General features: G+C 41.3%; 1 protein-coding gene across 2 annotated transcripts in view; it reads right to left on the bottom strand.

Annotated features, from left to right (window-relative positions):
- Nucleotides 1–281: 281 nt before the first annotated feature.
- HTT (huntingtin) overlaps nucleotides 282–14193 on the bottom strand; it is a 102533-nt gene continuing 88621 nt past the window's right edge. For both annotated transcript variants that reach the window (XM_083398926.1, XM_083398925.1), the window contains 8 exons: nucleotides 13801–13956; nucleotides 11365–11555; nucleotides 10814–10928; nucleotides 9790–10003; nucleotides 8722–8827; nucleotides 7312–7474; nucleotides 4995–5155; nucleotides 282–2088 (listed from right to left, as the gene is read on the bottom strand). In XM_083398926.1, coding sequence (XP_083255052.1) covers nucleotides 1875–2088; nucleotides 4995–5155; nucleotides 7312–7474; nucleotides 8722–8827; nucleotides 9790–10003; nucleotides 10814–10928; nucleotides 11365–11555; nucleotides 13801–13956 — 1320 coding nt within the window. In that variant the 3' untranslated portion in view covers nucleotides 282–1874. The remainder of the gene's footprint in view (nucleotides 2089–4994; nucleotides 5156–7311; nucleotides 7475–8721; nucleotides 8828–9789; nucleotides 10004–10813; nucleotides 10929–11364; nucleotides 11556–13800; nucleotides 13957–14193) is intronic.

Here is a 14193-nt window from a genome sequence, read left to right as displayed (position 1 = left end):
ACTCCTATCACTGCTACTTACAAAATATATTGTGCCCACATCTTATCAACATATATTTCCAGATACACACACACACACACACACACACACACACACACACACAGAGTAATATTTTACAGAATATGGGCCATTAAACTCTGTATTGGCAATTATAAATGTGTATACTTTTTTCTAAAACAGTAGCCTAACAGAAGTACTCACTAGAATCAACTCTGCTGGGGGGAGAAGTCTTTCTATTGTTAACTGTTTTTGCCAAAATGAAAACAAGAAAAAACAACATGTGGATAAATTGCTTTTTAATCAAATTATGTTCAGATGCAATAATGCTTTAAGATGTTTAAGAACAGGAAACAGTTTAAATCCATCAGTTTAATAAATACAAATATACACATGTATACATCAAATGCAGTCACATGTATAATTTTACATATATTATATACACAAAAGCACAGTCCACATTCCTCCTGATAAAACTATTGTTTTGTTGGTGAAAATGTTGAGATGAATAAAAATACAGCATAATAGAAAATCAAAATATTGAACTTTCCCCACCCTGTATGTGAAGTCAATGTTCTTTCCCTAGAAATACTATTTATGGGGAATTTTAAGATGAATTACTATTTATGCTATACATCTGTACCGACAAAGTGCTCAGCCATAGAATAATGCTTGCATATTTATCAAATATTTGAGCCAGCTCCAGAGAAATCATAGTTAGACCTCGTTCTTAATCTGCATACAGAGTACATGGACTGCATTTTTTTTTCAATCAAAAGACTTATCTAAAAACATCTGATGATTTGCTGCTTACCAGGAAAAAAATTTGCTTTCCTAAAAATATTTTGTTCTAAAGAAGGAGTGGCTAATTTATTTCCCCCATTCACTGGTTCAAAGTAAACCAAAAGCATCTGCAGAAAATTAATGATATTTAAAACCGATTTAAACTAATATATATATATATTCCAGTTTTTCAAATAGTGGCATACAAGAGACGTAATATAGGGCTTTAAAGATGACTTGTACATCAAAGTGATTTTCAAATATATATATATATGTCTGTGTTTGTGTGTAAGAACATCTAATAGGAAACTGAGGGATGGTGTCAAGATACTCAGCTAGAGAGGCTATTATTAATTTCAAACTGCAAGTGCTTTTCCCGTGCTGCACCATTTTACATCTTTACATCCTATACATGATACAGAAATATTTATAGAAGTTTTTTTTTTAACCAATATATCATTTGAACTTTTAAATCCTGAGGTAAAAAAGGAAGTATGGTTATGTATGTCTACTCTTCTCCCTCCCCCTCCCCCCAGAACACGACAATAAGGTCAGAGAGCATCCAAACACAGTATTACATGCTGGGTATAAACTTTTTCTTTCTTTTTACAAGACATATTAAGGGAAAAAAGCCTCTGGTCAGTATTATGCCACAAATGAATACATACAACTACAAAAAAAAAAAAACCCTAAAGCATTTTGGTTTTAAAATGCCTGTAGCTTGGCCTTGTGGGACAGGATGTTATTAATCAGGTTCACTATTAGCAACAAGAAGGTGACTTATGTTGACATTAACAAGTTGCTTGGCGTTCAGTACTTGTCCGTTATCTTACACAGTAATGCTAAAGTTTATCCCAAACTTTGCAGCAAATGTGACCAGACATTCTTTTAGCAAGACCCTGGTAAGTGCCACGTCCAATTTAATGTCGTTTGTGTCGTTCAGCTTTATGCAAAGGAAGATGGAAAAATATAAACTTACAAAACCGAAACCCAAGATGGGACCTGAACATTTGTAAATGTTCAATTGTCCTCATATGTCAGTCAACCCATCAGGTTTCAATATTCCATTTCTTCAGACCACCGCTGTCCCTGATTCAGCATGCCGCTATCTTGTGGACATTTTGCAAACACGTTAGAAGGCGTTGATAGGGGTTACCTGGCGATGCCACCACCTCAAATACAGACTGAAAGGCTCTGCGATCCAATTCTTCATCTATCTGATGTCTGTAAAAGTCTATGGCCACCAAGCAGAAGAGGTTAATGTCCACTTGCTCTGATTTTCCCATTCTGCTGATAATATGTGGAAGACTTTCAAAACAGTCAAGGATATAACCAAAAGCATCATATAAAGCATATAAGGATATAACCAAAAGCATCATATAAAGCAAAAGCATCATATAAAGCATCATATAAAGCATTCTGAGTTTTAACCACATCACTCCCCATTGGAAAAAGGATTCAAAAGTAAACTTTACTCTACACATCAGCATAAAGAAACCTAATATGCAGATGATACCCAGCTCTACCTCTCTTTCAAATCAGAACCAGTGAAGGCGGTGACGGTCCTGGAGGCGGTTGGAGGATGGAAGGCGGCTAATGGATTGAGGTTGAATCCTGAGAAGACAGAAGTACTGTTTTGGGGGACAGGGGGTGGGCTGGTGTGGAGGACTCCCTGGTCCTGAATGGGGTAACTGTGCCCCTGAAGGACCAGGTGCATAGCCTGGGAGTCATTTTGGACTCACAGCTGTCCATGGAGGCACAGGTCAAATCTGTGTCCAGGGCAGCTGTCTACCAGCTCCATCTGGTACGCAGGCTGAGACCTTACCTGCCCGCAGACTGTCTCGCCAGAGTGGTGCATGCTCTAGTTATCTCCCGCTTGGACTACTGCAATGTGCTCTATGTGGGGTGACCCGGAAACTACAACTAATCCAGAATGAGGCAGCTAGACTGGTGACTGGGAGCGGCCACCGAGACCACATAACACTGGTCTTGAAAGATCTACATTGGCTCCCAGTATGTTTCCAACACAATTCAATGTGTTTAAAGCCCTAAACGGCCTTAGCCGGATCTGAGGTCCAGCGCTGAGGGCCTTCTGGCGGTTCCTTCCTTGCAAGAAGCAAAGCTACAGGGAACCAGGCAGAGGGCCTTCTCGGTAGTGCCGCCCGCCCTGTGGAATGCCCTCACCTCAGATGTCAAAGAAATAAACAACTACCTGACATTTAGAAGAAATCTGAAGGCAGCCCTGTGATGGGAAATTTTTAATGTGTGACATTTTAATGTATTTTTAATCTTTGTTGGAAGCCGCCCAGAGTGGCTGGGGAAACCCAGCCAGATGGGCGGGGTACAAATAATAAATTATTATTATTATTATTATTATTATTATTATTATTATTATTATTAATATAGTGGCTTTCAGGAAATCTCCTATTTTGGTTCATATCTCAACTGCTTCATACAGCAGCTTTCTTTTACAGAAACATGTATGGCCCCAAAAATATATATTCACCCAGTAGACTGTGAGGATGAAGATATCCCGCCTAAGTATTCTGTATTAAAATTCAGCAGAACTGATGGAACAGAATCAAGCCTCAGTATGACAGTGTTAAATGTTATTCAACATGCTGATAAAACATATCTGTTGGCTAAAATCAAGTTTGGTGAAGTACTGTGTGGTTTCTTGCTTTGAGGATACTGAGACCAGAACAAATCCTGACGGCTCTTCCCTTGGGAAGCTTTGAAAGCGTGTCAGCTAAGTCTGCACTTTCAAAAGCTTCTGTCCTCGGGCGTAAAGCTGCCCAGGCACCCAGGACAGATCTGACCGTGTGGATAAGTCTGGCTGTAAGCTCCATGCTTTCAAAGGCATCCAACACTTACTCCCCTATCCACCATTTATTGCGGCAAAGGTCAAGTGGGGAGAGGGAGCATGTGCCACAGGCCAGATGAAAGCAAGCAGCAAGTTGTATCTGGTCTGGAAGCTGCTTCCCCAGCCATGCCTTAAACTGTGGTGAATCACAGCTATGGCTTGGTTGAAGAAAGTCACCTTTATAAGATGCCATTTGAAGTTGGCTTGTTACAAAGAAACCATGGTGAATTTTAGCCATACTTTGCCACACCGTTCGTCATGTGTGAACCACACAAGCTGTGTGGAAGCGAAACCTTCTGCACTCTTCCTTGCAGCCATACCAGCGGAGAAGGCTGGGTGAAACTGAGAGAAGCTTGTAGGCTATGGTAAGTCCTGCCACAATAGACCATGACTTACTGCGACATTCAATCATAGCCACCATTTTCTTTGGTATTGATTTTACCACTGCATCCTGCTGATAAGCCCAAGAAAAACCTTTAAGAAAGGCAATGGGAGCTTTTGGCATTGAGTTTTTCATCCATCAGATTCCAAATGATCACTTGCTGCTCTTCTGACAGAATCTGTCTCTCCAGAGACAAAATATTGTGGATGAGATATCACTGAATTCCTGATGGAGACCAGGGAAACTGATGGGGGTTTCATCTAGATCTGGGTGGTGGTGGTGATGGTAAATGACTTCGGTCACATCCACACTATACATCTAAAGCACATGGCTTTTCCCAAAGAATCCTGGGCACCGAAGTTTGCTAAGGGTCCTGAGAATTGTAGCTTTGTAAGTATTAAACTACAGCTTCCAGGATTCTTTGGGGGAAGCCATGTGCTGTAAAGTTTACATATATAGTGTGGATGTGGGCTTTGTGAACACTGCAGAGCATCTAGAAGTCAAGCGTCAGAGTCCTGCACTGAAAGCGGTGGTTGATTTAAGTTAAGTGCAACTTCTTATGAAAAGGACAGATCAGAACACGGAGATAAAAAAAAGAGAATTTACGAGCTGGAGATGAGTTCTGCAGAAATCCTTTTAACTGCTAATGGCTCACTATTCTGGAAACCAGGGCAAACCCCCACTGGTGTTCAGTCAGTAGGGCACGAGACTCTTAATCTCAGGGTCATGGGCTACGAGTCCCATGTTGGGCAAAATTATTCCTGCATTGCAGGTGGGCTGGACTAGATGACCCTTGAGTTCCCTTCCAGCTGTACAACTCTGTGATTCTTTGAAAGCTCCCCCTGTCTGCCATCAAGAGGAAGTACTTTTCCAAAGGGAAGACTGCCCCATCCCAGCACCACTGGGAAGCGGAAGTCTTTCTTTAGGCTTTAAAATGAGGCCTATAGAAAAATAATCTGTTTAGGATACATTGCTGAAATCCACTGGCTGGTGGAAGCACTGACAAAAAAGCAAGACAGACTCCACATTGCCATGGCGACCGGCGTCCTCTGCGTGAAGTTGGAAAGTGACAGCATCACCCAGTCACGGACCATGGAGGACTGGCCAGTGGTATGCAATGTTTGAAATACCTGCAAGAGTTAAAACAGATAGATCATATGCGAAAGAAAATGTTTATAAAGATTCTGCTGCAACAAACAGAAAGATATACCATACCCAGTTATTTTTAACTGCAAGGCTGGTTTTGTGTTTATGCTGTTAATCCTGTTATTCGATTCAATGTCGATTTTCAGATTAATAATCCATAAATTGTAAAACAAACTACATAAGAATACTAGCACAAAACAGACTTAAAGCTAACAAATCTAGAAGGCTCGGGAAAATAAAAAGCCTTCACAAGCTCCACAGCTACATGGGTTGTGTATGCTAAAAAATCTGCTTGATTTCTTCTTCTTTTGCTAGTCATGGAGGTGAACAATTCAGGGCCCTGTTGCGCCTCTGGTGATGCACAGCACTGGGAAGCCAGGTCAGCAATGTGGCCTCACTCACTGCTGACGACCCAAACCCTGATTAAGTGTGGGTGGGGGAAATTGACACATGAGCAGTACGGTAACTTGTTTCTTTAGCCATGATTAATCTTTCTAATGTTGTATTAAAATCAATATAAACCTATTTTCCCCTAAACAGTGCCACATCATATGTCATGTACTCTTGCAGTAAATAAATAATTTGTTTTCGGTATTTCAACACTTTCCCCACAATGACTATTTTTTTAAAAAAATCTCACTAACAGGACAATCCCAATGTACCGTATTTTTTGCTCTATAAGACGCACCAGACCATAAGACGCACTGTAATGGTTCTAGGGGTTGCTCGTGCGTAAGCCGGTGCAAACACCTGGCTGGGTTGCCTGAGTGAACCTTTTCTGTCCGGACAGCCACTCACCCGTGGCTGTCTCAATCGCTGGCAGAATCCCTCAGTGGGCGTTTCTTAAACTTCTTCCAGCAAAGAAGCTCTTTGACGCCTAGTCTCCTCCTACTCTCTCTGCGCGAAAGCCTTCTGCGCAAGGAGGGCGTAGGCAGCGGAGGATCCCTACTCTCCCCGCTGGTCCCCGGCAAGGAGTCATGGGACCGCCTCGCCGCTTCCCCCATCTGCCCCCCTTCTCCACTGGTGCTACGCTGATTCTCTTCCCCAGAAGATGGGCTGCCTCTCCCAATCCCGGGACGCTCTCTGGAATCCCTATGGATTTTGCTCTCTCCCTCCGGCACTGATGGCAGTTCCCTGACACGCACCTAGTTTTTGGAGGAAGAAAACAAGGGAAAAAAAATTCTGAATCCCAGAAGCCAGAACAGCAAGAGGGATCGCTGCGCAGCAATCCCTCTTGCTGTTCTGGCTTCTGGGATAGCTGTGCAGCCTGCATTCGCTCCATAAGATGCACACACATTTTCCCTTACTTTTTAGGAGGGAAAAAGTGCATCTTATAGAGCGAAAAATACGGTAAATATATGTGTTAGGGGAGAGAGGGGAAAATGAAAGACTGCATGCCCAAATGCTGATGGATTCCAACTTCTATCAGCAGAGCGAGCGTGGCCAGGAATCAGCACAGCTACACCTCTATGGCTAATTTGCCACCCTTGCTTTAGTTATTCCATTCTTTTCATACATAGAAAGGATTCTGAGTTGTGGAAGAGATGCATGAATGTGCTATTAGGGATCTGAGACCCCATAGGAAACACCACTGCAGATCTTAAATACCGTTTGTGTGGAGTTAGACTGCTGTTGACTCTAAAATACAATTTTGTACCTTTCTTACATGATTTTATTTGTTTATAAAAGTATGTATATACTACCCTCTCATAAAATATCAGGGTGGTGTAAAGCAATATAAAAACACAAAAAATAAAGCAGTACAGACTAAATATTAACATGATGGGCTACTCAGTTTGATTTGAACATTACATTAGAATCAGTATCAAATACATTTAAGAACTATTACTTCAACAGGGTCTTATTTGTGCCTCCCCCCCCCCATATAAGATTATCAAATGCTTTTTAGAAGCAGAAGAGGGCTAAGGCCTTGATCCTCAGAGACTGACATTGCTTGCTTGCTGTGAATAATTTGCCACATACTTTGCAGACAATTTTTTTTGTTTCAACCTAGTAGTCACAGCTAGTGAGCTAGTGAAAATGTCTAAGCAAAAGGGAAAAGCGGAAAACCAACAAAGTGTTAGAAGTGAGCAAACAAAAGAGGTCAGGGGGAGACATGTTGGGGGGGGGGAAATCTTACCTTATATACTACAGTTGCCATAAATTGTGGATATGGCTGCTGGTTAGAAAGAAATTCTCCTATGACTTTATTCATCACATCTTGTGGGGGGAAAAAGTCGTCAAGAAACTGAGGGAGAATCCGAGTTACGACTCTGGCTTCAAAGGGAAATCCTTTTCTAACCCTAAAAAAACAAACACATGTAATAACAAGCAACTATCATATTTCTCAAATATTCAGCTTCATGTAACAAGATATATTCATCCCAGCCAGTGACCACAACAGAAAAGGCTTCCCTGCTCCATTCAGTGCTGATAAATTCTTTAGTGCAATCAGGGTGAGCTCCTATAAAATCTCTTAGGCTGAGGGGTTCATAACACAACTTATTTTTAATGAACCATCACAGCTATTTTGGAACTCTCAGACTGCTCATCTGGAGCAAATGAGCTTCTCAGACAGCACTTTTAGCAACAGAATATGAGTTTTTTAAAGTATTCTAAAAAGCAGTAGGACTTCTCTAGGTAATGCAGATCCTGGAGAATGTGGAACGGCAGAGAGCTCTCAGGCCACTGCTGGTTCCTTCGGAAGCTAATGAGGGCACGTTTTCCACCTGGAGCATCTTCTCTTCTGCTTTCCCACAGGGCACAAAGTTAGAGACAACCAGCTGCCTATGTGGATGTGTTTCCATCACATTGTAACCACTTGATAAACAGACGGTTGTCTTTTCAGCCGCTTTGTTTTTCAGCTGTGACAGGCTTCTATAAACGACTTACGGGCTCTAAAAATGGAAATATTGCACTTTCTCCAAATGTGTATTATTCTGCTGATGTAGGAGAAAGAAAGTGGTCTGGAAAACCTACAACTACATTTTGTGATCAATTCATTATGAAAGCATTACCAATCACGGTTTATAGGATCATAAAATGCATGCTTGATTATTTCTAATAAAAATATATGTGGCTGTACCACTGTTGACACATTGAGTATTGCCTAGGTGTAGGATTTTCCGCAATTAAATCAATCTTGAGAGACTTAGTTTCAGATAACAAAGGAATTAACTTGATATATGTGCACATATCCAAAATCTCTGCATTGAATTTACATTAGATTCATATTCCTGGAAATGGAATTCACTTGTATGCTTCATCATGACATTTTGTCCCAGAAAGATGGCTGGGCTACTGGGATCGACCAAAAGGTTGCCACTTTTTCTTCTTTTCACAAAGGCAGGCAGTGTGTGTGTGTGGGGGGGGGGAATCTTTTGGACACTTCATCTCTCAAGATAAAACCCACCTCCCCTGACGATTCTTAAAAATCTATCCTCCTAACCTGCCATGAAAGTGTTTGTGGGGCATATCTGACAAACCTTTAATCTCACCTATAACTACAATTCCTGCCAATTACATTTTCTTTAAAACAACCATTTCCTACCTGTCAAAAAGAACAGAAACTCGCTCCATAGCCACAATGACAGACTCACTGTCTGGAGCTGCTTGGTTTTGATCTGCAACTCGCCCTGGACTTATCTTCTCTTTTCCTAAAGGCAAAATACCAAGAAAGCACAGTTTTAACATACAGTACAAGGGAACCAGATAATCTAAATAACGGTAATTAAAGTAATGGGTGTATATGTGCGTGTGTCTAGTTTCGGTGACGACTGCCTCAACTGGCTCACCAAATACTTCAGTTCTTGCAAAAGGGAAACCTGCCAGTCTGGCCCAGATCTATGTCCTAGTTCCTCAGCCAATTTTTTCTTCTGGCCACTGAGTTCTCTATCATTGCCTTGGATCTTAGATCATGGGCCGGCAAACCAAGGCCCGGGGGCCAAATCCGCCTCCTCTCTCCCTCCTCCTGGCTAACCCTAACCCTAACCCTAGAGGAGGAAGGGGGCTGGGCTTTGTTGAGCCACCGTTGGCTGAGCGCCATTTTAAGCAGCCTCTCTCCAGAGCCAGCCCTTTTGCATCATTTATTGTCCCTCCGCTGCTGCCAGCCCCTGCCACTCACAAGGCACAAGTAAGCAACCACACAGGTAAGCAGCCACTGGGGCTCGTCCGGTGCTGTGGAGAAGGAAGGGGAGAGTAATGGGGGGGGGGGTATCTATTTTCCCCAAAAAATATAGTCCGGCCCCCCACAAGGTCTGAGGAACAGTGGACTGGCCCCCTGCAGAAAAAGTTTGCTGACCCCTGTCTTAGATGGTGTCCAAGGAAGAATCTGCTAGCAGGTTATAGAAAGTACCATCTTTTTGAAACCATCTCTCACTGGCCCACTTTACCTACACATCATGGGGCAATAATTAGAAAGTGGGAGGCAGCAGAAGTAATCTAGCATTTATGTCACTGTTGGGCCAGGATTACCTTGATAATCTTAACTCCAGAGGGCTACAAATTACTGAGAATATGAAAAAAGAGTAAATCTATGTGCTATGAAAACAGTTTCTGGGAAGTGTTACTTTATGAGGTGTGCATTTTCAGCACTGAAAACACGTGAAGAGATCCATACCTGTATACATGCATGTCAGCATTAACCCCAACGCTGCCATGGCTCTGTGTGGGCTGTGCACATTCACTCTGTCTACACTCAGTTTAACTAATGATTCACAATCCAGCCTTGAGAGTTGTTCTGAAAGGAGGAGCCGTTCTAACCCTCTCAAGACACAGTGATAAATAATGGATGGTGTCAATTCTTCACTTCCAGACAACATCACTCCACACATCTGAAACAAAGAGGAAATAAATTTAAATATCCATAGGCAGGTGTGGAATCACAACAATAAGGCCAATATGTGAAACTCAATTTAAAGTACAACAGAGCTCAGCAACAGCAAATTCATTATGACAAAGACACATACATCCAAGATTAAAGCACCATTTATTACCACTATGAAGCAGTGAAGTCTAGCACCACACTGGGCTCCCCTCTCTCACAAGCATTTTCACAGATTATACCCCCAAAGAGGGCCTTTTCTTAGACTGAAGTGGCAGGAAACTATCCAACTTGCTCGACATTTCCCCCTTATTCCCAAATAGCTCATTCACAGGATGGTGGAAAATAACTATGACACAGCGGCAGGCTTCTAATGTGGTTTGGTATTCACCAGTATTATAATGAAGTGAATCTTAAGAAGGTGCACGGAAGGTTCAGTGGAGTCACCTGTCACATTTTGCAGCAGACAAAAGTGGGCAAAGGTACAAGAGAAACATGAGGATACAAACACACGGCCAAGCTCTACCTGATAAACCTTAACCACAGCGGACACAAAATCTCCTTACATGCGGCTGTGAAATTCGACCTCCAAAAGTGTTTTCAGTCTGGTAACGGAGGTCGCACCAGCTCTCAGCTATGCTCTCCAAGAATAGGCTAAATTCACACCACTTAATGCATAGTAAGTACACTAGCAGACTATTATGGTCTGAAGGTCATTTCCTTATATTCTGCCATGGTCATTTATGCTAATTGATCAATTCTATTTTACTTCTCAAGATAAAAGTGAATGCAAAGTCTTTCTTTCACACGCCATACCTACCTGTATAATTCCTGAAGAGAATTCAGGTCCTACATCAAGAGGATAGTTTTCTATTAAATAGAATGCCACTGCACACATTACCAAGACATGCTGCTGGTTGTGGGCGTTCACACAGCTGTTAAAAAGGAGAAACATTGATAAATCAGTGGGCTGGAGTCTTCCCATAGAGTGTTAAAATCAAGTGCTCTGTTCTATAATCCTTACATAGCTGGAACTACAACTCTTTCTAATGAGACTCAGAAGAAGTGACTAGAAGAAATAACTGTTTTATGGTCCTTGTAGCATTTTTTACAATTTTAAATATACAATATCTATCAAACCAACTGTTTGCTCTTGTTCAAAAGGAAGTTTCCCTGGCTAGGTGACTGGTAGCCACATATTTATGCAAGATCAAAGTATCATAAGAAGCTAACAATTTCTAAAGTTTTACCCACTGTTTCAAGCTTGCTGATAACTTTTACTAAAATGTCCATTAAAGCAGACTGAAGAGGTTAACCACATCAGGTTGTGTTGCAATGAAGGCCACAGCACATTATTACATAAACACCTACTGTGATATTCCTCTTAGATTGGAAAGCAGATATTCAGAGATGATTGGAATAAGCTGCTTTGCTGTTTCATCAAGCAGGTCACACTCAAGGATGTAAAGAATTCCATGTAGGGCTCCTATGCGGCTTGGCATGTGAGTGCTGCGTAATGTTGATTCCAGCAGGCGGCTCACGGGCTCTGCTACCACTTTATCCTAGTGGGTGTGAAACAATTAGATGCAAAATTGTGCTGGATTAATTTACAAGCTGGCAACTATAAAGTTAGTAACAATTAACATAAAATAATGATGCAAAAGTTTATAAAATCCATAAAATATTCTAAAGTATGATGAAATATGTCCAAGTCATTAACATTCTCTCCATTCACTGACATGTGGCATTATTTTGAAGGAAAACAGCTTTATATTGAAATACATGACACCAGTAATTCCCGGTGTGTCATTTGGTAAGCTAAAGATCCGAGTCCTCTTATATTGTGTCCTGGGAAGTAAATGTGGTTTGAATGCTTGGAAGAGTCTGCCCCTTACACATTGTGCTGAAATCAAGAGAAAGACTGAGGAGAAGGGCCAGAATCTGGAAAGAAAACTGGAAAAATGTGCAAAGGACGCTCTGTCCCCAAGGGACACAGGCAGCAAGCAGTTGCGGGCCAGGAGACAGGAGACCTGGCCATTTATACAGACACCCTACTCTGCTCCCCCACTTTCGCTCCTTAAGAAGAAAATGCCACTGACGTCACTGACATCGGTTCTAATCAGCACTTTCCAACTGGTGGGTTGCAAGGCCTGTGCATGGGACTTATAAGTAAACCCGAAATAATTTTTGCTTGTAATCTTTAACTAGTATGATGAATACCTCTTCCAACTTTTTGTTTTCTTGGCATATTATAACGCAATGCTGACATATGTAACCAAATGTCAGAAAGGCTAGAGTCTTACATACCCACAAACAAAAAAGCTTTTTGAATAACTTTGTAAGTACTTTGTAAGTAAACCACATCAATAGGGGTGTTCAGTAAATTTAATAGGCAAATTTCCAGGTTAAAATGCACTAAACCAATGGCTGCTGAAGAACAAAGGTTCAAACTTCATGGGACAATAAATCAATTGATCACCATCATACCAAGTAAATTTAGACTTGTGGGCCACCATACCTAAAAGGCAACCACGGCTCTAGATTGACAAATTCCAGTGTGCTTTGCTAATATCTGGGGGGGGGGGGGAGAATGTAGGTATTTTTTGGCCTCTTGCATTCTAGACTTGATAGTTCGACAATGTTCGGGGGTATAGAATAAGAAATACCCTCAAAGTACATTAAATTATGTCAATTTCTGCAGTGGCTCCCTGTTTGTGGAATCCTCTCCCCAGGGAGGTTCGCCTGGCACCTTCATTGTACACTTTTTAGGCGCCAGGGGAAAATGTTCAGCCTTTAACTGATTAACATCCAATGCCCTTTAAAATTGTGTTGTGTTAATAAAAGAGATAGAACAGTTATCTGCACACAGATGATACCAAACTCCAGTTGATGTTTCCCCATGAGATATAAATTGATCAGTGAGAGTCGGAAAACGAACCGCTCCTTCAGGCAGGAGAGAGAAAAATGAGGCGTGACCACGCCTGCTTCCCAGAGTTCTTTGCTCTCTTGCCTCCATCACGTGACGAGATAATACCCAACCCATTCATAGCATCAGCAACCACCTCCAATCCCTGAAGAAGAACAGGACCACACAGATACTATAGAGCTACCACCCTCCAAGACCACATTCTGGAACCAGCCATACAGGGAGGAAGTGGAGCACAGTGCCCTGAAGGATACCATGGTCAAGAAAGGAAGGCACAGGTGTCTCTCCTGAGAGGAATGAGATTCTTCCTCCTGCTTGCATGGCACCCTCTCTATCTAATCTTACACTGCATTTAAGGGAGGGAAAGAGGAGAGGGGCAGCTTTAGTGTCAAATTCAGTCTATGTGCTATTTGGCGCTACCCAAATAGGAACTGTAAGGAAGACATTTTATACTTTCCACATGTATACAAGAGCAACTTCTGGAAGAGTCTGTTGTCTTGCCCTTATGATGAAAATTATTATTTTCAATTGTATTGCTTTGATGAATTTATTGTTGCTTGCTTTATTTATATGTGACTTGTGGTTGATATGATAGTGTTTTCAATGGTTCACCCCTCCTAATGCTATTGTGATTATTGTAAGCCACTTCGTGCTCAACATTTGTTATTGGAAAAATTGAATACAAATATGAAATCAAATGAAACTTATTAAAAAGCCGCTGAGAATTCTAACAGAATCAACAGGGATGTGCTCCTCTCGGCTAAGCTCCCATGAAGGTCATCCATACCAGAAGATCAACAGCAGATTCAGTCCCATTACTAGGCCAGAAACCAGACTGAAATGGAACTGGGAAATGACTTGTAAATTAAAATAAATCCTACCATTCCAAGAACAGCAGCTGCCTTACATGTAGCTGGAACCAAATACTGTATAAGGATTTCATCTTCTGATGGGTGTGTCTTCCGCAGTTCTGTTAATGTTGTGTACATCATTTCAAACTGATTCCTTTCTGTAAATAAGTCAGATACTGCTAAAAGCTGCAAGTACAAAAAAACATTACAAATTAAGTCTTTTAAAAGTTGTTTATATAACAAGTCATTTCAACCAAGTATACATAACATAAATGAATACAACTTTACTAGAAAGAAGCTCAAATGTGAAAATGTTAAAATATTTCATTATTTTTTTAAAAAATGTGTGTGTTAAGATTATCACAAAAAGAACACTGAGATCACTGAGAGAGTTCTTTCTCTGCTTCTGAGATGGAGATTATA

This window comes from Podarcis tiliguerta, assembly GCF_965153285.1.
Source record: "Podarcis tiliguerta genome assembly, chromosome: 9".
NCBI classification, from domain to species: Eukaryota; Metazoa; Chordata; class Lepidosauria; order Squamata; family Lacertidae; genus Podarcis; species Podarcis tiliguerta.
Note: the sequence above shows the minus strand (reverse complement) of the source record. Positions and strands in the feature narration are given on the sequence as shown.